Here is a 21741-nt window from a genome sequence, read left to right as displayed (position 1 = left end):
ACAGGTTAAAATAATGAGATAAATAAGAGGGAGAAAAAGGCAAAACAAATATAAAAACAAACTAATGGTACTTCATTTACTTAACTATATTATTGACAAAGAATACTAAAATGGACCAAGGAGGGTTATCAGACAAAGTACATTTTAGAGACTCCAACCCTCTGTCCCTCTCAAGTCCATAACACTGCATAGGCACCCAATATTTTAAGGCTTGCCCATGCCATGTGGTTATAAAGTCACTCCCTTAGATGGGTTTTCCCATTATGATGAGGTAATCCTACTCCTCGAAAAAAGTCGGGAAAAAATAAATAGGAAATTAACAGAAAACAAAATTAGCAGCAATTCCTTGCCTACTCAAGAGCATAATATAGAGATGATCAATAATTGCATTCGTGAACTCAGTTTCTTTGCTTTGCCTCCAAGATCGGCAGTTTGGTACTTCCCTTCTGCAATTGTGCTGAGGATGGCGTTTTGAATTTGGTCGGCTTTGTCATGGAGATTCAAATGGCGCAACATTGAAACACCACTCAGCAGTAAAGCAGTTGGATTTGCCAAATTCTACACAAGCACAAGTCTGGAAAAATACAGGTAAGCAACAGAAATATAACCCAAATTGAAAAAAGGTTGCAAGTTTCCAAGGTTAGAACTTGTTTGCGACCACTATGGCAGAAGTAAATTGATAACAATTACTATTAACAATTTTTTCTTTTTAAAAGAAGACAGAGAACACCAAATTAGTTTTATGAAATTGCAGATGGCAAACTGATATTAAGCACTATCATGAAACAAGCATCCAAATAAATTCCATATTCTGTAATAAGTTAATAACAGATAATATACGGTTGAGAAAGAACTTTGCAGCTTACCTTTTCAGCAATATCAGGTGCTGAACCATTTACAGCCTTGGCTAGTGCAATACCTCCCTCACCAATGTTGCAGCTGAAACATGTATGAAATGATGTCAGATGATAAGATTGTAGGTTCTAGAATTTGCCGACCAGAGTGCAAAATTTACCTTGGTGTCAAACCCAAACACCCCCAACCAAGCCAGCAGAGGTCACTAATAACTTCACCATAAAGGTTTGGCATCACTAATACATCAAAAAGAGCAGGATTCCTCACAAGCTGTAGATTATAAAAATGAATGAGAGTAATTCCATTTTCAACACTCAAAATGAATTTCCAAACACAGTTGCACCCTAAATCCAAGTTCACAAATATACCATCATGCAGCAATTGTCAATGATAACTTCCTCATACTTTATCTCAGGATACTTCTCCGCAACCTCACAACAGCACTAAAACAAATTTCAAAATAAAAGGTTATTATTAGGATTCACAAATCAAATACGATCGATATTTATAGATAATTTGAATGTAATGATAGACCTTGAGGAAAAGACCATCAGTCTTCTGTATAATGTTGGCCTTGTGAATAGCAGATACCCCCTCTCTTCCCTGTTCTTTGGCATAGTGAAAAGCATACTCAGCGACCCTTAAACTTGCTTGGCGTGTAATGATTTTGAGACTTCCTACTACACCTCTCAACCTATAACACAATAATACTGAAAGATATATTAATCAGAACTTGGTTGATAGTATTTAACATTAACTGTTGTAAAGCTTACCTGATGTTCAGTCCCACTGTATTCTCCTGTATTTCCGCAAGGCTGTATCAGGGACAAACATTTGCATATAAATTAAGTTCTTTCCTTAGGTAAGGTTCAAGGAACGATGGCCTTTAGCAATGGGGCTGGCCATTGGCCCTTTCATGCCAACCGATTTCGCCGAACTGATTTCAAACTTTCTCATGTCATAAAACTGTGTTCTATGGTCAATTTCAGTCCCTACATAGTGCTCTTCCCCCTTCATTTATATATTCCATTTTCAAAAATTATTATTATTACTTCAATCATGAATTTATAATGTTTTTTTATAATTAAATGGTTAATAGTTTTCTAACATGTGTTATTTAATGAGGATGTGATTCTTAGAAAGCCATCAAAAGAGCTACACTCTACACCTTGCCACTTGTATGCAAGGGGGGCACATGGATATCCTTGCCAGTTTCTACTGTCCACCCTATAAGCCCTCTTGACGTTTGTGATTGCATCCACTGGTTAAATATGCTTACAAGATGGAAAGAACAAGCTAAATTTCGACAAAATAACAAGTGTTTATTCATATTGATAACACTAGTTCCAATGGATATAATAGGAATATATAAAGCAAAGCATACAAATTTATACCGTAAATAGATAATGAGTAAAGAGAGAGAAAAAAATCCTATCACTAAAAGACTTATCATTTACCTTGAAAACTGACATCAGGTTTCTTAACTACTTCTATGGGTACAGGCACACAAGGAAGGATCAATTTTAGCATTCTCTCGGAGCATATATATGTATAGCAAAAACCTTTTCCGGGGATCATCTCTGACATAATATATATAATATATATATATATATGACCAGTAATAAGTACACAGTAAGCTGGTCCCAGGAATAATTACAACCTCACCTACAATAATAAAGAATAAATTTAGAAGCTAAACAGCATCACCAAAAAGACCAACTAGACATATCACAAAAAATGGAAAGGAAAATTAATGTACCATATATATGTACATTAAAATTAAAAAAAAAAAAGCCATAGTGCATAATAGTATTTTTACTCAATTAGCTTGATGATCATAATCAATGACCAGCACCAGGGCTTGGGATCTCTCCATGTTTTCTGTAGAAATCATAATCATCAGCTGGTGGAGATTCTTAGCTTAATCTTCCATCTCTATAGCCTTATGTAATATTGAGGATAATAATAATAATATTGCTTCTTTCAAATTAACATGGCATGCAATGCCACCATCTGAATTACAACCCTCCTCAAGATTATCATGATAATGATGCATTTAATCCTTCTTGCATGTTCTTCTCCTTGCTTATCCAAAGCACTCTGCTCATAGGTGCAACCAAGCATTGAATTGCTACCAGTTTTTCCGCATCACACAGGCTGCTAGTCCCCATCATAGATTCAACAGTTTCAGGGAAGAAATCACACTACTTTCAGGATCTCTGAGAACCCAATACCTATACAGGAAATCAAAGTTTTTACTTGTCAAGTTTACTATAAGAAGCATCATGAGATAGTCCCATAGTTCTGGCAGAATATAGAAAATAGAACATTGGTTTTATGAAAAATAAAAACATCAACCTATGGAGCTAGCACTGTGTTTATATACATATATTTGATGAATTTAATTTTTGCCAGTTTGGATACTAACATCTGATGTCTTTCAGTAAGCACAACCAAGATATAATGGCCAACACACAAACAAGATGCTTGAAACCGCTCCTTTCTCAAAGTCAATATAAATCAAGGAAGCCTTCTAACAACCATTAGTTTATCATTGAATGTTTGCATTATCATATCTATGAAACGACTTGCAATCTTAGACTCTACATTAAAAACAGAGACAAGGAACAACTACGAGGAATGATAGAAATTTTCAGTAATGAATAACATCGGCAGAAAAAACTTTAAAACGGTATGTAACCTTGATTATTTGCTTTCTTTGCAGCAGAAGCAAATTCTTCACTTGACATAATAGGTGATTCTAGAGATTCATTGGTATAGCAAGTTGCTCCATTCATAAACCTAAACAAAGCAAAGTACAGTGAATAAAAATATACATGCAAGAGGTAGTTGCAAGACATAGACAATGCAAACTTACTTCAGTGCACCCCAATTCTCACATTGCCTCAGCCATGAATTTATGTTGACTCTTCAATCTTCCATGAGGGCAAATCTGGAAGGCCCAATGCAAGATAAACAAAACATATACTTTCATAAATATTATAAATAGATTGGAGCATCTTCAAAATCTACTACTTATTTTTTAAGTGCCCAAGATGACAAAAATAAAACAAAATTAAAATTAAAATTCGATGGCATAAGAAAAGCAAGTCTTTTCTTGCTAATTAGAATGACTTTTCACGAATAAAGCAAAATATTTCAGGATGTGTCTACCTGTATGCGGCCACTCTCATTGCACATCAAACGGTACAAAATCAGAATCAACAGTAGCATTAATAGTTATCCACTGCATTAAACCATGCAAATACCGTAAGCAACAAGGAAGCGATAAAAAAAGGTTTGCTTTTTGTTCTTTTCTAAGGATCTAAGTTGTTATCCTTAAAAAATTGGAAAAATTGGCACCCACAAGAAGTTTTTATTTGAAAAGTAAAACTTGAGAGAGTGTAAAGGGTAGCCATATTACAGAGAAAATGGTTAAGAATGAAAAGATAATAAACATTGTGTTGGTGTATTAACAACGGAATGAAAACGGTTGATGCAAACAATTAGCATTGTAATTGGAGAGAACTGAGTTCAGGGAAGGTCAGAGCAAGAAAACAAACCTGTACGAATTGAATATGTGGGTCTTCCATCTCTTCCAACTTACGCCTCAAAGGACATTCTTCCCCTAAGTAGATATTTTCTATGGAGGCAAGCAAATGTTCTTCTGTGATATTCTCAAGCTTTCTACAGTTACCAATTGCTAAATTTTTGAGGGAGGTAAGATGGTGAAGCCCCTTGCAATCAAGCGTCTCCAGATTTGAGAATGTAGACAATTTTAGACACACAAGAGAAGCAGGAAGTGAACCCTCTCCTGGGAACGACTTAACTTCATTCCATTCGTGAAGGATTAGACGGGTAAGGCCTTGACTCTGCAAACCCTTTGATGTTATCCACCTCTCTAGTTTCTGGCACTTAATGACTTCAAGAGTTTTCAGACTCGGCGGGAGGCACTCCCCAGCAAAACAATCGATTTCTGGGCAATTGCGTATATACAGCTCCTGTAGGTGGGGAGCAGCCAACGCTAGAGCCGGCAGGGATACTAAACCGGGACATTCTGTGATCCATATATAACACAGACTTGGAAGAGTCTGTGGCATCTCAACATATTCGATCTTTTTGCATCCACGGATTGCGAGTTTCTTGAGATTTGGAAGGGCCCCCAATGGAAACAACGTCAGTGAATCACAATCATACACATCTATCTCCGTTAGTGACTTGTGGTGCAGTTGCTCTGAGAATGTTAATTTTGGACAATCACAGATGACAAGATATTGTAACGAAGCAGGCACATAATCTGCTGAAATTGATATGGCTGAACAACAGTGCTTGATAAACAGATGTTGGACGCGTGGTGGTTGGATGTGTGGCAGCCACTCCAATACGGACTTCGCCAGCTGGGTTCCTGTGATGTCTACATTGTGCGTGGTCGCATCTGTATAAAAACCAGAATTCAGCACATGTAATTCGTGAAGCTTGGGAGCCCTTGGCAGCGAACATGCAAGCTCTTCACATTCAACAATCATAAGTTCCTCCAGAGCCGGAAGGTGAGCAGGCAGATCTCCTCTTAACACCGGACAGCTTCTTATTTCAAGGATTCTAAGCTCAGGAAAACCATCAAACTCATCAGGAAAATGCCACTCCCGCCAACGATACATATACTCAATTTTCAGAGTTTCAAGAGATTTGAAGGGTGTCATCTCCTGAAATGATGCATTGTTTTTGTTGTAGAACTCAGAATCAATTTTCTCCAACCCATCAAGTTTAGAAATCTCCAGATGCTGTAAAGAGGGTAACTGTCCCAGTGAAGGAAGCTCACAACAATTTATACAACTATCCAGACTCAATTTGGTCATATTGGAGTAGCAAGAAAGGCCTAACCAATCTGGGAATCTTTCACCCGGATAACCCTTAATTGATAACTCTTTCAAGTTTTGATGAGGTTGTAACTTGTCAAGAATATCTCTTTCGGTTTCAACGTCATCATTGTCACCATTTGGAAGCCATTTCAATTTTAAAGTGTTGATGTGCTTCTTGTTACCCATCCTTGCCTCCAAAGTTTCAACACTATTCTTCACGTTCTCCAAGTTGGAAATGCAAAATGAGCCATGAAGGTTGTCCAGTGGTCCCAATTCTCTTATCCCATTCTCTTCGTGCTTGCCGACAATATAATCAGTTAAGAAATTTAGATGCTTTAACTTGCTCATTTTCTTTGGCATCTCTTCTAGATCGGAAACACCTCGAATGTCAAGGTGCCGCAGGTTCACAAGCTCTTGCATGCGGCTTGGAAGCATCTTAAGCATATAACAATTCCTCAACTTCAAAGTTTGGAGATTGTACAATTTAAATATTGACTCAGGCAATGCCATAGCATATGTGTTAGAGAGATTCAAATAACGCAAATGAATCAGTTCACCTATTGAATCAGGTAATGACTCTGGAGAAATCTTTTTGAATGACAAAACTCTTAAACATCCCAAATGTTGTAGAAAGCTTTGAAAATTAACTGAATCACAATAGGCAAGCAAAGAAAAATCTAAAAATGTTCTCGTGTGTATTGCTTCAGCCTCTCGAATTAATTCGATGCTATCAACAAATGCTCTAGTATTTGATAAATGACGAGTTTTGCTATCTATCATGCGTTGATTGCCAAATTCTGTGAGTTTGAAATAGAATTTCCCAGCAAAAAGTGTTGCTAAATCATGCATGAGATCATGCATTACAAATAACTTTCCATTAGTATTGGAAGGTTGGAAAAAAGACCTCGCAACTAATTCATCAAAATATGCACAACCAGTCATTTCTAATGTGTTAGCTTTCTTTGGTCGTAAAAGATCTTCAGCCATCCATAACAAAATTAATTCTTCTTTGTCAAATTCATAATCCTTGGGATATAATGAACAATAAACAAAACACCACTTTAAATGTGAAGGGAGATAATAATAACTAACTCTTAATGCAGGAACAATCTTACAGTCATCTTCCGAGAGTTCCCAAATTTCACATTCAAGTGTATTCTCCCAATCCACTTCATTATACTTATTGCGCAATAACCCCCCAAGTGTCTTTACGGCCAAAGGTAACCCCTTACATTTTTCAACAATTTTTCTACCAATTGGTTCTAGAGTTGCATATTGTTTAGAACTAGTAGAAATAGATGAATGCTTCAAAAACATTGACCAACAATCTTCCTCCGACAATAAACTTAGTCGATGATATAGATTGTTAGCTGCAAACACAGAAGCAACATTTTCACTGCGGGTTGTTAAGAGAATCTTACTTCCATTATTCCCAAACCCAAAAGGTTTTAGAAAATCCTCCCACATGTCTCGTCGATCATCCCAGACATCATCTAAAACAATTAAGAATGTCTTTCCTATCAACTTTTTCATCAAAACAGTCTGAAGTAAATTAAAATTATCCATGGTACAGGGAAAAGAATCTATTGCCCCTATTATTGTCCTTGTAACATTAATAGGGTCAGCATTTTCAGCAACACACACCCATGCTCTAGTGTCAAATTTTCCAACGACTTTGGCATCATTGAAAACCAGTTGAGCCAAAGTAGTTTTTCCTATTCCGCCCATTCCCACGATGGGGATCACAGTCACACGCGATTCAGCATGACAGGTATCATCTAACAGCAATTTGATTATCTTCTCCTTTTCTTCATCACGACCAAATACGTCAGAACTTACAATAAGGGATGTGGATGGAATTCTCCATGATGAGAAGTCCACCTTGGCACTCTCTCTTAGACGAAGTTTACCTTTTCGTCCTACAACAGACTCTAGTGTGCCAACTATATTTTCAATGACATTGACACCACTATCTTCAATAATTGAATCAACAGCGCGAGACCAGAAGGAAGAGTTACCTGGATCCCTTGGACCAGCAGTGGCAGCTTTGGTGGAGAGTTCATCAAGCAAGTCATCAGCCATATAGAGAGCATCTTGAAGATCAACAAGCCACTTCTTCACTCTTTCATCACTGAACTGCTTCAGCTCAGCATCGTCAAGCACAAGTCCAACATCACACAGGCAATCGTCCAACCTTCCAAGCAACTCCAGGGCAGAGTCATTTCCTTCACGGACAAAGTCATCTTCAAGTATTGAAGACAACTTCTTTGAAACAGCATCAATAAAAGAAGAGAGATAAGCTCCACCTTCAAGTTTTGCAGCCATGACTGAAAATCAAGTGCAGCAGATGATGAGGAAAGAATGACAGGGTTGAGGAATTTGTTGGTGGATGGATATAATGTATTCAGATCTCTGGGTTTTCTCAAGGACAAGGAATCTCAAGTGTTTGCCGTTTGCAGTGGACTAACCATGTTAGTGGCTTAGTATTATATACTTGTATAGCGCTGAAACATGTATAATAATTAAATTGAATCCACTTGCACATAAAATATTAATTTAATAAAGAGGAGTGCTAGGGAACCAGCAATTTTTGTATTTTGTAACCATCAATTGGCCATCAATAGCATATTCAATGGTGTGAGATTACATCAAATGGTGGGAGATCACTCACTTTTCTTTTGATGGTTAAGTGCTGACAATAAAATACAAAAGTTGCTAGCCCCCTAGACTTTTCCTTTAATAAATAATAAAACATACAACGTTCCTTGACTTGAATGATTTGGGACACCTTGGCTCCAGCCTTCACAAACAATAATTTAAAATCCTTCCAAAACTAAGCCATAAATTAAAAGATATTGACTTAGTCTTCCTCACAATTAATTTGATTAGTGGGTGCTGAGATGTTTTGACAGATCTCATAATAATAATAAAGAATAATTCTATTATATTATATTGGTGGTTGTGCAAATACCGGTTAAAATAATGGGAGCAATTATAGGGAGAAAAAGGCAACAAAGTGTAGAAACATAGATGGTTCTCTTGATTGATTTTGTGCTGTACACAGAGAGTAACGTTTTATATATTTTAGGGTAAAATGTCTCATTGTTTTTGATTAATTAAGCTAAACTTCTATTTCAACTGTCCTCCTTTCACTATGAATTATAATAAGTAGTATATGAATTACACGGCATACAAGACTTAGAAGTTAATATATGAATTACACGGCATACAACTGTCCTCCTACAAGCTTTGCATTTGTACTTTAAAAAGGTACCTGAAAAGATTTTGCTGCCCTCAAACTTGATTGAAGCACTGCCAACTGCAGAGAGAGAACTAACTTGTGCAGTAAAATGTGGAGAAAAAGAGGTCGAAGACATTGTGAGACAAATTATATGAAACTGAAAGCAACATGCAAAGGATAAAAGCAAGGAAGACAATCCAGTTATTTATATGTTAGCATCTGTTGATGCAATTTCTGTGCTATTAGTAGTTCTTGCAGCAGTTAACATCATTTACATTAAAAAGAGGAAGCAAAAAGGTAGAACAAACAATACTGCAAAAGAGCATACATGATTGATATTGTTACTGAACTAAAGGAATGTTTGGCTACAGTTACAAAGTTAGCTTGAAAAAATTAATAGTTGCAGAACCGCGATCATGAATTTGGCTACAGAAAGCAGCCCCTTGGCTTGATGTTACATAATGATGCTTAAACAAAATTGCTCAATTACGAATTTATCGTTGTCATGAATATTTGTATCTTGAAATTCAGATCAAAAACAACTTTATTCTCTTTCTTTTCAGTTGGTTCTTGATTTATAAAAAAGACCAATACAAATGATGTTATAATTGATAAAGAGAACATATATTATCCTGATTCTTAATACAATTTAATCAGCAAGATTATTTTTAATATAAAAAAGACTAACCAAGACGACAAATCCCACTATCAAGATAGACAAAGAGGACATTACCAAAATTTTGCTAAAGAATAATTTTCCGAATTACAAAATTTTAGTTGAAAAGTGATCAAATTTGTATAATTAATTAAAGAAAATCACAAAAGCTATTGGCTCATTATCTATTCCAGTAAAAACAATAATCTTTCTTTGCCTTTTTGCCTTGCCAATAACTAATGATCCACCTATTTCCAACAACAGAAACTTGAAAGTTTGTTTTCCCATTTGGTGTATCATGATTTGGATCAAGTATATACATAGTCAAACATATGGTTGTAGAGTTAAAAACAAAAATCATACACATTATTTTAGGACAACTCCCAACAGTGGCATGATTGTATTGATGGAATTCCTCTAAGTGCTTGTTTGGGCGCTATTATCTTGATAAAAAAAGATATTTTTTCAATGAAAAAAGATTTTTTTTTATTTTTTAGCGTGTTTGGTAAATTTTTAGTAGTAAAAATAAAAACACTAGAAAAATAAAAAAAAAAACATCTTTTTTGAGAAGCTGTAAGAGCTTATTTGGGTGAGTTTCTAAGAAAAGATTTTTTTTGAATTATCTTTTTTTAAAAGATCTTATGGAAAAGTAAAACTAATTTTATGTTTGGGTATCTCATGCAAAAAAATCTTTTTATCTATCAATTATGTTTGGGTATAACGATATAAAAGTACTTTTTTTGTTTATTTATTAAATAAAAAATATCTTTTTTTTAAGAGAAAAAGATCTTTTAAAAAAAGATGTAAATTACAGCTTCTGAAAAAAATCTTTTTTTTTTTATTTTTCTAGTGCTTTTACTTTTACTACTAGAAATTTGCCAAACACGCTAAAAAATAAAAAAAGATCTTTTTTTATTGAAAAAAGATCTTTTTTTTATCAAAATAATGGCGCCCAAACAAGCACTAATTTATATCTTTTTTTAAAAGATCTTTTTTCCTTAAAAAAATGTTTTTCATATAATAAATAAATAAAAAAATATTTTTATATCGTTATACCCAAATATAATTGATAAATAAAAAAGATCTTTTTACATGAGATATCCAAACATAAAATTACTTTTACTTTTCTATAAGATCTTTTAAAAAAGATAATTCGAAAAAAGATCTTTTCTTAGAAGCTAACCCAAACAAACCCTACAAATAACTTAAATTAAGCAAATAACAGGCAGAGTCAAGAAAGACGAATGAATGAAACATGCGTATGCTACTTTATTTATTTAACTGTATTATTGACAAAGAATAGTAAAATAGAATAAAGAGGGTTATCAATCAAAAGCATTTTAGAAGTGTAAAAAAGACTCCAACCCTCTCAAGGCCATAACACTGCATAGGCAGTGAATATTTTAAGGCTTGCCCATGCCTTGTAGTTATAAGGTCACACCCTTAGATGAGTTTTTCCATTATGCTGAGGTAATCCTATCCTACTCCTCACAAAAAGCCAGGTAAAACTAAATAGGAGATTAATAGAAAACAAAATTAGCCGCAATTCCTTGCCTACTCAAGAGTTGAATTTAGAGATGATCAATAATCGCATTGGTGAACTCGGTTGTCTTTGCTTTGCCTCCAAGATCAGCAGTTCTGCAATTGCGTTGAGGATGGCATTTTGAATGTGGTCCGCTTTGTCATGGATTTGCCAAATTCTACACAAGTATTGCAGAGGAAGATCCAATTTTGAGTTTAATGTTTCACCTCCTGTGGGTCTTCAATTCTAAGAATCTCAGACTAAAATTCTTCCCTCAAACACTTAAATGGGTTTCCACTTCAGCCACCAAAGCCCCTCCTTCAGAAGACCCACAACACTTCGTTCGTATTTTCTTCAATGCAAGACAAAACCACAACCACTACGAATGCGAGCTTGCACTTGTTTCCGCTCTCAAGTGTTGTTCCTCATTCTCCGCCGCTCTGTTGGGCCGCCAGTTCCATTCCTTGGTCGTCAAACTCGGATTTCATTCCAACACCTTCATTCGTAACAGCTTGATCAGCATGTACTCTAAATGCGGCTCCTTGTTCGATGCCCAGTTGCTCTTTAAGGCTTGTCCTACGTTGGACCATGTTTCTTGTAATATCATGGTGTCTGGGTACATGAGAGCTAGCCAAATTGGCTATGCCCGCCAACTGTTTGACGTAATGCCTGGTAAAGGTTTTGTATCCTATACCACCATGATAATGGGTCTTGTTAAAAATGGTTGCTTTGGGGATGCCCTTGAAGTTTTTAAGGACATGATGGATCACAGTGTGGTCCCTAATGAGGTCACTTTGGTGAATGTAGTGTCTGCTTGCTTACATTTTGGTGAGATATGGAACTGCCGGATGGTTCACGCATTGATTATTAAGTTGGTTGTTGAGGGGCAGGTAGTTGTCTCGACTAATTTGATGCATGCTTATTGTGGTTGTTTGGGTTTAGGGGAAGCGAGGAGGCTGTTTGATGAGATGCCTGAGCCTAATTTGGTGTCCTGGAATGTGATTTTGAATGGGTATTCAAAGGCGGGGCATCTTGAGATGACCAAGGAGTTGTTTGAGAGGATTCTTGATAAGGATGTTGTTTCTTGGGGGACGATGATCGATTGTTGCATCCAAACAACTTGTTTGCATGAAGCTTTGGTGATGTATCGTGCAATGCTTCAGAATGGAATAGGGCCTAATGAAGTCATGGTTGTGAATTTGGTTTCAGCATGTGGTCGTGAGACAGCAGTCAGCGAAGGTCGGCAATTGCATGGAACAGTTGTTAAAAAAGGATTTGACTGTTACAATTTCATACAGACTACGATCATCTATTTTTATTCATCTTGTGGGATGATGGACCTTGCCAATTTACAATTTGAAGTGGGTGTAAAGGATCACCTAAAATCATGGAATGCTCTTATTGCTGGATTCATAAAAAATAAAATGATGGAGCAGGCAAGGCAAATCTTTGAAGAGTTGCCCGAAAGAGACGGATTTTCGTGGAGTACAATGATTGCTGGCTATGCACAAACTGAACAACCAAGAATGGCTCTTGATCTCTTCCACAAAATGATAGCTAGTGGGGTCAAACCAAATGAAGTTACCATGGTGGGTGTATTTTCCGCAATTGCCACTCTAGGTGCATTGAATGAAGGAAGATGGGCCCATGAGTACACTACTAGTGAATGCATTCCTTTGAATGACAATTTATGTGCAGCCATGATTGATATGTATGCAAAATGCGGGAGCATCAACACCGCCTTACAATTTTTCAATCAGATTCGAGACATTGTGTCTTCCGTGTCTGCATGGAATGCAATTATATGTGGATTAGCATCACACGGACATGCAAGTATGTGCCTAGAGGTTTTCTCTGATTTGCAAAGGTATGGTATTAAGCCCAATCCAATTACATTTATAGGAGTCCTTAGTGCTTGTTGTCATGCTGGGCTGGTGGATCATGGGCAGAGAATATTTCGAAGCATGAAGAGTGTATATAATGTTGAACCAGATATCAAGCATTATGGCTGTATGGTTGATCTTCTCGGAAGAGCTGGGTTATTAGAAGAAGCTGAAGAACTAATAAGGAGCATGCCAATAAAGGCTGACGTCGTAATATGGGGAACTTTATTAGCAGCATGCAGAACTCACGGAAATGTAGATATTGGAGAGAGGGCTGCACAGAGCTTAGCCGGGGTGGCACCATCTCATGGTGGAGGTAAAGTTCTCCTATCAAACATATATGCAGATGCAGGAAGGTGGGAAGATGTATCATTGGTAAGAAGAGTATTGTGGAGTCAGAGAATGGAAAGAATGCCTGGGTTCAGTGGTGTTGTAAGATAGTTAAAGAAGTTCCATACACATTGTTTTTGCTAATTTATCCAATGAATATGCTGAACTTTTCAGTAAGTTTTCCTTTTAGAAATCATCACTGAGCCGTTTTTATATATTGTCTAGAGCTCCTTAACAATTTTGATTCAAGTATATATTTATATATGAGCTTCAAAATAATATTTTCTTTTCCTTCAAGTTTATTGCAAATTTATTTTGTAATTTGTAACTTTGGAACCTAGAAAGAATTTAAGGGGAATTAGGAATAGTAGATTACTTTTTTTTTTCCCACTGTTGGAAATTAAAACATGATAAGATTGCTGATACAAACCAAGGTGGACCAACTTCTTACAAGATGTTGTGTATAGAAATGCTTTTAACGATGAAGGTTTAGGTATAGTTCTCTCTGAATCCACTTCCACATAAAATATTAATTTAATAAATAATAAAACATACAACGTTCCTCGACTTGAATGATTTGGGACACCTTGGCTCCAGCCTTCACAAACAATAGTTTAAAATCCTTCCAAAACTAAGCCATAAATTAAAAGATATTGACTTAGTCTTCCTCACAATTAATTTGATTAGTGGGTGCTGAGATGTTTTGACAGATCTCATAATAATAAAGAATAATTCTATTATACAATATTGGTGGTTGTGCAAATACCGGTTAAAATAATGGGAGCAATTATAGGGAGAAAAAGGCAACAAAGTGTAGAAACATAGATGGTTCTCTTGATTGATTTTGTGCTGTACACAGAGAGTAACGTTTTATATATTTTAGGGTAAAATGTCACATATTGTTTTTGATTAATTAAGCTAAACTTCTATTTCAACTGTCCTCCTTTCACTATGAATTATAGTAAGTAGTATATGAATTACACGGCATACAAAACTTAGAAGTTAATATATGAATTACACGGCATACAACCGTCCTCCTACAAGCTTTGCATTTGTACTTTAAAAAGGTACCTGAGAAAGATTTTGCTGCCCTCAAACTTGATTTAGAGGCACTGCCAACTGCAGAGAGGGAACTAACTTGTGCAGTAAAATGTGGAGAAAAAGAGGTCGAAGACATTGTGAGACAAATTATATGAAACTGAAAGCAACATGCAAAGGATAAAAGCAAGGAAGACAATCCAGTTATTTATATGTTAGCATCTGTTGATGCAATTTCTGTGCTATTAGTAATTCTTGCAGCACTTAACATCATTTACATTCAAAAGAGGAAGCAAAAAGGTAGAACAAACAATACTGCAAAAGAGCATACATGATTGATGTTGTTACTGAACTAAAGGAATGTTTGGCTACAGTTACAAAGTTAGCTTGAAAAAAATTAATAGTTGCAGAACCCCGATCATGAATTTGGCTACAGAAAGCAGCCCCTTGGCGTGATGTTACATAATGATGCTTAAACAAAATGGCTCAATTATGAATTTATCGTTGTCATGAATATTTGTATCTTGAAATTCAGATAAAAAACAACTTTATTCTCTTTTTTTTCAGTTGGTTCTTGATTTATAAAAAAGACCAAATCAAATGATGTTATAATTGATAAAGAGAACATATATTATCCTGATTCTTAATACAATTTAATCAGCAAGATTATTTTTAATATAAAAAAGACTAACCAAGACGACAAATCCCACTATCAAGATAGACAAAGAGGACATTACCAAAATTTTGCTAAAGAATAATTTTCCGAATTACAAAATTTTAGTTGAAAAGTGATCAAATTTGTATAATTAATTAAAGAAAATCACAAAAGCTATTGGCTCATTATCTATTCCAGTAAAAACAATAATCTTTCTTTGCCTTTTTGCCTTGCCAATAACTAATGATCCACCTATTTCCAACAACAGAAACTTGAAAGTTTGTTTTCCCATTTGGTGTATCATGATTTGGATCAAGTATATACATAGTCAAACATATGGTTGTAGAGTTAAAAACAAAAATCATACACATTATTTTAGGACAACTCCCAACAGTGGCATGAATGTATTGATGGAATTCCTCTAAAAATAACTTAAATTAAGCAAATAACAGGCAGAGTCAAGAAAGACGAATGAATGAAACATGTGTATGCTACTTTATTTGTTTAACTGTATTATTGACAAAGAATAGTAAAATAGAATAAAGAGGGTTATCAATCAAAAGCATTTTAGAAGTGTAAAAAAAGACTCCAACCCTCTCAAGGCCATAACACTGCAGTGAATATTTTAAGGCTTGCCCATGCCTTGTGGTTATAAGCTCACACCCTTAGATGAGTTTTTCCATTATGCTGAGGTAATCCTATCCTACTCCTCACAAAAAGCCAGGTAAAAAACTAAATAGGAGATTAACAGAAAACAAAATTAGCCGCAATTCCTTGCCTACTCGAGAGAAGAATTTAGAGATGATCAATAATCGCATTGGTGAACTCGGTTGTCTTTGCTTTGCCTCCAAGATCAACAGTTCGGTACCTCCCTTCTGCAATTGTGTTGAGGATGGCATTTTGAATGTGGTCCGCTTTGTTCTGGATATTCAAATGCCGTAACATTGAAACACCAATCATCAGTAAAGCAGTTGGATTTGCCAAATTCTACACAAATACAAGCCCAGAGAAAATACAGGTAAGCAACAGAAATAATGAAATATAACCTAAATTGAAAAAAGGTTGCAAGTTTCCAACGTTAGAACTTGTTTGTGAGTTGTGACCACTACCGGAGAAGTAAATTGACAACAATTACTATTCACAATATTTTCCTTTTTCAAAGAAGAAAGAGACACCAAATTAGTTTTCCGAAATTGCAGAGGGCAAACTGATATTGAGCACTTTCATGAAACAAGCATTCAATAAATCCCATATTTTGTAATAAGTTGATAACAAGGTGAAAAGATCCATAAGTTAGCGTTTGGAAGCAGGGACTGGAGGATTGGTTCTCAGTATTGTGTTTGGCAACCAGAGACTAGAACTAAAATTTCGGTCCCAAGACACAATTTCAGTCCCTTCAATACCTCAAGAAAGTAGGGTCACATGGTACTGAAATTTCTAGAGACGGAACAGAAACTTTAATAACATTTGTTTCCACAATTACCCTCATCCAAAATTTCTGTTACTAAGGTAATATCAGATAATATAAGGTTGAGAAAGAACTTTGCAGCTTACCTTTCCAGCAATATCAGGTGCTGAACCATGTATAGACTCAGCTAGTGCAATACCTCCCTCACCAATGTTGCAGCTGAAACATGTATGAAATGATGTCAGATGATAAGATTGTAACTTCAAGCTTTTGTTGACCAAAGTGCAAAAATTACCTTGGTGTAGAGCTCTGTGTTCTAGGGTCAATTTCAGTCCCTACATACATAGTGCACTTCCCACTCTCTGGGCACATCAGCTGCTTTGAATATCTAATCATTGCAAAGGTAAGAATTCAGAATTTTACTACTAAATTCTTTGAGAACCATATATAGAAAGATACAGAACCTGTATCAAATATTAAACAAGTGAAAAATTCATTATTGGCAACTGCATAAATCAAATAAGCCCACCCACGCTTATATCATAGATAAATAAAATCTACATTTAGACCAGCGCTTTATGTGGAATTAAGATAAATTGAAATTACAATTTGATAAATATTATAAATAGATAAATAGATTGGAGCACCTCCAAAATCTACTACTTGTCTCTTTACTCTTTAGTGTCCAAGATGACATGGTTAAAAAAGAGAAAAATAAAAATAAAAACAAAAACTCGATGAAATAAAGCAAAATAATCTATTGGTATGAAGTATGTGTATCTCATGGTACATTAAATGGTACAAAATCAGAGTCAACAGTAACATTAATCATCATCCAAATCTGCGATAAACCATACAAATACTGTAAGCAATAAAGAAGCGATCATGAAAAAGTAAACCTTTCCATTTTTTTCTAAGCATCTGATTTGTTATCCTTAAAAGAATTGGAAAAATTGGCACCCAATTATTGTCAGTGAAATAGGTAGCCACAGTACAGAGAATGGCTGAGAATGAAAAGATAATAAACTTCGGTTTGGTGTATCAACAAGGGAATGAAAATGGTTGATGCAAAGAATTAGCATTGTAATTGGAGATCAGAGCAAAATCACTTACCAAGAGAATTGAATCCGTGGGTCTTCCAGCTTATGCCTCGGAGATGATGAAGCCAATTTGGAAAGTTCCAGAATTCTAGAACCACTTAACTTCATATCATTGATCAAGAATAAGACGGGTACGGCCTTGACTCTGCAAACCCTTTGATGTTATCCAACTCGCTAGTTTCTGGCATTGCTTGATTTCAAGTGTTTCCAAACTCTGCGGGAGACACTTCTCATCAAAACAATCAATTTCTGGGCATTTGTTTATACAGAGCTGCTCTAGGTGGAGCGCAGCCAACCCTAGCGGCGGCAAGGATACTAAATTGCGGCAGTCCGAGATGCTTAAATAACGGAGACTTGGAAGAGCCTGTGGAACCTCAACATATTTCATTCTTTGGCATTTACGGATCGTGAGTTTGTTGAGATCTGGAAGGGACCCCACTGGAAACACCGTCAGTGAACCACACCCCGCTACATAGATCTCCGTTAGGGTTTTGTGTTGCAGTTGCTCTGAGAACGTTAATTTTGAACAATTACGGATTCTCAGGTATTTTAAAGAAGCGGGCAAACAATTTGCTGAAATTGATATGGCTGACTGACAGTTACTGATATGCAGGAATTGGACACGTGGCTGTTGGATGTGGGACAGGCACTCCAGTACGGACTTCGCCAGCTGGGTTTTTGAAATTACTACATTTTGCGGTGCCGCAATCATCGTAGGAAATCCATCACCCTCTACATTTAATTGGTGAAGCTTCGGAGCCCTCGGCAGCAAACAAGCAAGCTCTTCACATTCAACAATGGTAAGTTCCTGCAGAGCCGGAAGGTGAGCAGGCAGACCTCCACTTAACACCGGACAGTTTATTATTGAAAGGATTCTAAGCTCAGGAAAACCATCGAACTCATCAGGAAAATGCCACTCCCGCCAATTAGCCATGTTCTCAATTTTCAGAGTTTCTAGAGATTTGAAGGGTGTCTCCTGCTCGAATGATCCACTGTTGTTGTAAAACGCCAAATCAATTTTCTCCAACCCATCAAGTTCAGAAAATTCCAGATGCTGTAAAGAGGGTAACTGTCCCAGTGAAGGAAGTTCACAAGAATTCATACAAAAGTACAGATTCAATTTGGTCAAATTAGAGTAGCAAGAAAGGCCTAACCAATCTGGGAATGTTTCACCACGATAACCCTTAATTGATAACTCTTTCAAGTTTTGATGAGGTTGTAACTTGTCAAGTATATCTCTTTCACTTTGAAAATCATCAATGTCACCCTTTGGAAGCCAATTCAATGTTAAAGTGTTGATGTGCTTCTTGTTACCCATCTTTGCCTTCAAAGCTTCACCACTATTCTTGATGTTCTCCAAGTTGGAAATGCAAAATGAGCCATGAAGATTGTCCAGTGTTCCCAATTCTCTTATCCCATTCTCTTCGTGCTTGCCCACGATATAATCACTTAAGAAGTTTAGATGTTTCAACTTGCTCATTTCCTTCGGCATCTCTTTCAGACGAAAAGCACCTCGAATGTCAAGGTAGTGCAGGTTAACGAGATCTTGCATGCGACTGGGAAGCATCTCTAGCTTAAAACAATTTCTCAACTTCAAAGTTTGGAGATTGTATAACTTACATAATGACTCGGACAATGTCACAATAGGTGTGTTAGAGACATTCAAATAACGCAAATGAATCAATTCACCTATGGAATCAGGCAATGACTCTATAGAAAAGTGTTTAAATGACATAACTCTTAAACACACAAATTGTTGTCGTAAGAGCCAAGAATCGCTTTCAATATCAATTGATTGACCATAGCAAAGCCAAGTAAGATCTAAAAATGTTCTGATGTGTATTGCTCCATTATAGGCACCTTGAAATAATTTGATGCTATCCTCATATTTTGTAGCATATGACAAATGACGAGTTTTGTTGTCTATCTTGTGTAGATGGCCAAATTCTTTGAGTTTGAAATAGAATTTCCCAGCAAAAAAAGTTGCTAGATCATGCATGAGATCATGCATTACAAATAACCCTCTCTGAGTACTAGAAGGTTGAAAAAATGACCTTGCAACTAATTCATCAAAATAAGAACAACCAATTTTTTCTAATGTGTTGTTCTCCTTTGATTGTAAAAGATCTTCAGCCATCCATAACAAAATTAATTCATCTTTGTCAAATTCATAATCCTCAGGAAATAATGAGCAATATACAAAACACCGCTTTAAATGTGAAGGGAGGTAGTGATAACTAACTCTTAATGCAGGAACAATCATATTGTCATCTTCAGAGAGTTCCCAGATTTTACATTCAAGTATATTCTCCCAATCCCCTTCATTATACTTATTGCGCAACAAGCCCCCAAGTGTCTTCACAGCCAAAGGTAACCCCTTACACTTTTCAACAATTTTTCTACCAATTGGTTCTAGAGCTGCATATTGTTTAGAATTAGTAGAAATGGATGAATGCTTCAAAAACACAGACCAACAGTCTTCCTTCGACAATAAACTTAGTCGATAATGTAGATTGTTAGCTGCGAACACAGAAGCAACCTTTTCACTACGGGTTGTTAGGAGAATCTTACTTCCATCATTTCCATATTGAAAAGGTTTTAGAAAATTCTCCCACATGTCTCGTCGATCATTCCAGACATCGTCTAAAACAACTAAAAATGTCATTCCTGTCAATTTTTTCTTCAAATCGGTCTGAAGTGAATCAAAATGATCTATGTTACAGGGAGAAGAATCTATTGCCCCTATTATTGTCCTTGTAACATTAACAGGGTCAGGATTTTCAGCAACACAAACCCATGCTCTAGTGTCAAATTTTCCCACGACTTTGGCATCATTGTAAACCAGTTGAGCCAAAGTAGTTTTTCCTATTCCACCCATACCCACAATAGGGATCACAGTCACAGGTGATTCGGCATCACGGGTATCATCTAACAGCTTTTTGATTATCTCATTCTTGTCTTTGTCCCGACCAAATATGTCGGAACTTAAAACAAGAGATGTTGTTGGAATTCTCCATGATGAGAAGTCCACCTTGGCACTCTCTCTCAGACAAAGTTTACCTTTTCGTCGTACACCAGACTCTAGTTTGCCAACTATATTTTCAATGACATTGACACCGCTATCTTCAATAATTGAATCAACAGGGCGAGACCAGTCATAAGAGTTACCTGGATCCCTTGGAGTAGCAGTAGCAGCTTTAGTGGAGAGTTCATCGAGAAAGTCATCAGCCATATAGAGAGCATCTTGGAGATCAACAAGCCACTTCTTCACTCTCTCGTCACTGAACTGCTTCAGCTCAGCATCATCAAGCACAGGTCCAACATCACACAGACAATCATCCAACCTTTCAAGCAACTTCAGCTCAGAGTCGTTTCTTTCGAGTACAAAGTCATCTTCAAGTATTGAAGACAGCTTCTTTGAAACAGCATCAACAAAAGAAGAGAGATAAGCTCGACCCTCAAGTTTTGCAGCCATGATTGAAAATCAAGTCCAGAAGATGATGAGAAAAGAATGAAGGGGGTTGAGGGAAGTTGTTGTAGGTAGATCGATGTAATGTATTCAGATCTCTGGGTTTCTAAAAGCACAAGGAATCTCAAGTGTTTGCCGTTTGCAGTGCACTAACCATGCTCATTGCTTAGTAATATATTTGTATAGTGCTGAAACCTGTATAATAATTAAACTGAAACCACTTGTAGATAAAATAATAATTCAATAAATAATAAAACATACAGCATTCGTTGACTTGAATGATTTGTGACACCTTGGCTCCAGCCTCCAAATACAAGAATTTAAGATCCTTCCAAAACTAAGCAACAAATAAAGATACTGAGTTAGTCTTCCTCACAATTAATTTGATTAGTGGGTGCTGAGTTGTTTTGACAGATCTCATAGTAACAAATAATACTATCATACTATATTGGTGGTTGTGCAAATACCGCTTAAAATAATGGGAGTAATTATAGGGAGAAAAAGACCAAAAGAGGTGTAGAAACATGGATGGTTCTCTTGATTGATTTTTGTGCTATACAGAGAATAATGTTTTATATATTTTAGGGTAAAATATCTCATAACATATGAGACTTAGAAGTTAATATATGCCTAGAGGCTACAAGCCTTAACATAGAAGACAAGCTTTGCATTGGTAGTTAGTTTAAAAAGGTACCTGAAAAAGATTTTGCTGCCCTCAAACTTGAT

The 21741-nt window shown here is 36.1% G+C and overlaps 4 protein-coding genes across 4 annotated transcripts; 1 reads left to right on the top strand and 3 right to left on the bottom strand.

The window, feature by feature from the left end:
- Positions 1-51: 51 nt before the first annotated feature.
- LOC107614796 (3-isopropylmalate dehydrogenase, chloroplastic-like) lies at positions 52-1872 on the bottom strand. Its single transcript, XM_088498582.1, has 7 exons — positions 1805-1872; positions 1629-1670; positions 1390-1549; positions 1224-1298; positions 1016-1125; positions 867-939; positions 52-574 (listed from the first exon to the last, which is right to left on the bottom strand). Exons 1-7 carry the CDS (start codon positions 1870-1872, stop codon positions 491-493), a joined length of 612 nt encoding a protein of 203 aa, XP_088354708.1. The 3' UTR covers positions 52-490.
- A 284-nt stretch (positions 1873-2156) lies between these two features.
- On the bottom strand, positions 2157-8177 carry LOC107615973 (putative disease resistance RPP13-like protein 1). The gene is made up of 6 exons (XM_088500554.1): positions 4419-8177; positions 4030-4102; positions 3734-3808; positions 3557-3657; positions 2675-3089; positions 2157-2520 (listed from the first exon to the last, which is right to left on the bottom strand). Exons 1-2 carry the CDS (start codon positions 8037-8039, stop codon positions 4046-4048), a joined length of 3678 nt encoding a protein of 1225 aa, XP_088356680.1. The 5' UTR covers positions 8040-8177; the 3' UTR covers positions 2157-2520; positions 2675-3089; positions 3557-3657; positions 3734-3808; positions 4030-4045.
- A 2767-nt stretch (positions 8178-10944) lies between these two features.
- MEF18 (mitochondrial editing factor 18) lies at positions 10945-13642 on the top strand. Its single transcript, XM_016317991.3, has one exon. It carries the CDS (start codon positions 11351-11353, stop codon positions 13454-13456), a length of 2106 nt encoding a protein of 701 aa, XP_016173477.2. The 5' UTR covers positions 10945-11350; the 3' UTR covers positions 13457-13642.
- Positions 13643-15824: 2182 nt separating this feature from the next.
- LOC107615980 (putative disease resistance RPP13-like protein 1) lies at positions 15825-21025 on the bottom strand. The gene is made up of 4 exons (XM_088500571.1): positions 17560-21025; positions 16742-16834; positions 16593-16665; positions 15825-15959 (listed from the first exon to the last, which is right to left on the bottom strand). The coding sequence occupies exon 1, from the start codon at positions 21019-21021 to the stop codon at positions 17656-17658; it is 3366 nt and encodes a 1121-aa protein (XP_088356697.1). The 5' UTR covers positions 21022-21025; the 3' UTR covers positions 15825-15959; positions 16593-16665; positions 16742-16834; positions 17560-17655.
- Between the last annotated feature and the right edge of the window lie 716 nt (positions 21026-21741).

Source organism: Arachis ipaensis, chromosome B9 (assembly GCF_059453495.1).
Source record: "Arachis ipaensis isolate K30076 ecotype BB chromosome B9, ASM5945349v1, whole genome shotgun sequence".
Lineage (NCBI taxonomy): Eukaryota > Viridiplantae > Streptophyta > Magnoliopsida > Fabales > Fabaceae > Arachis > Arachis ipaensis.
The sequence above is the reverse complement of the archived record's forward strand: the minus strand, read 5'-3'. Positions and strand labels throughout refer to the sequence as shown.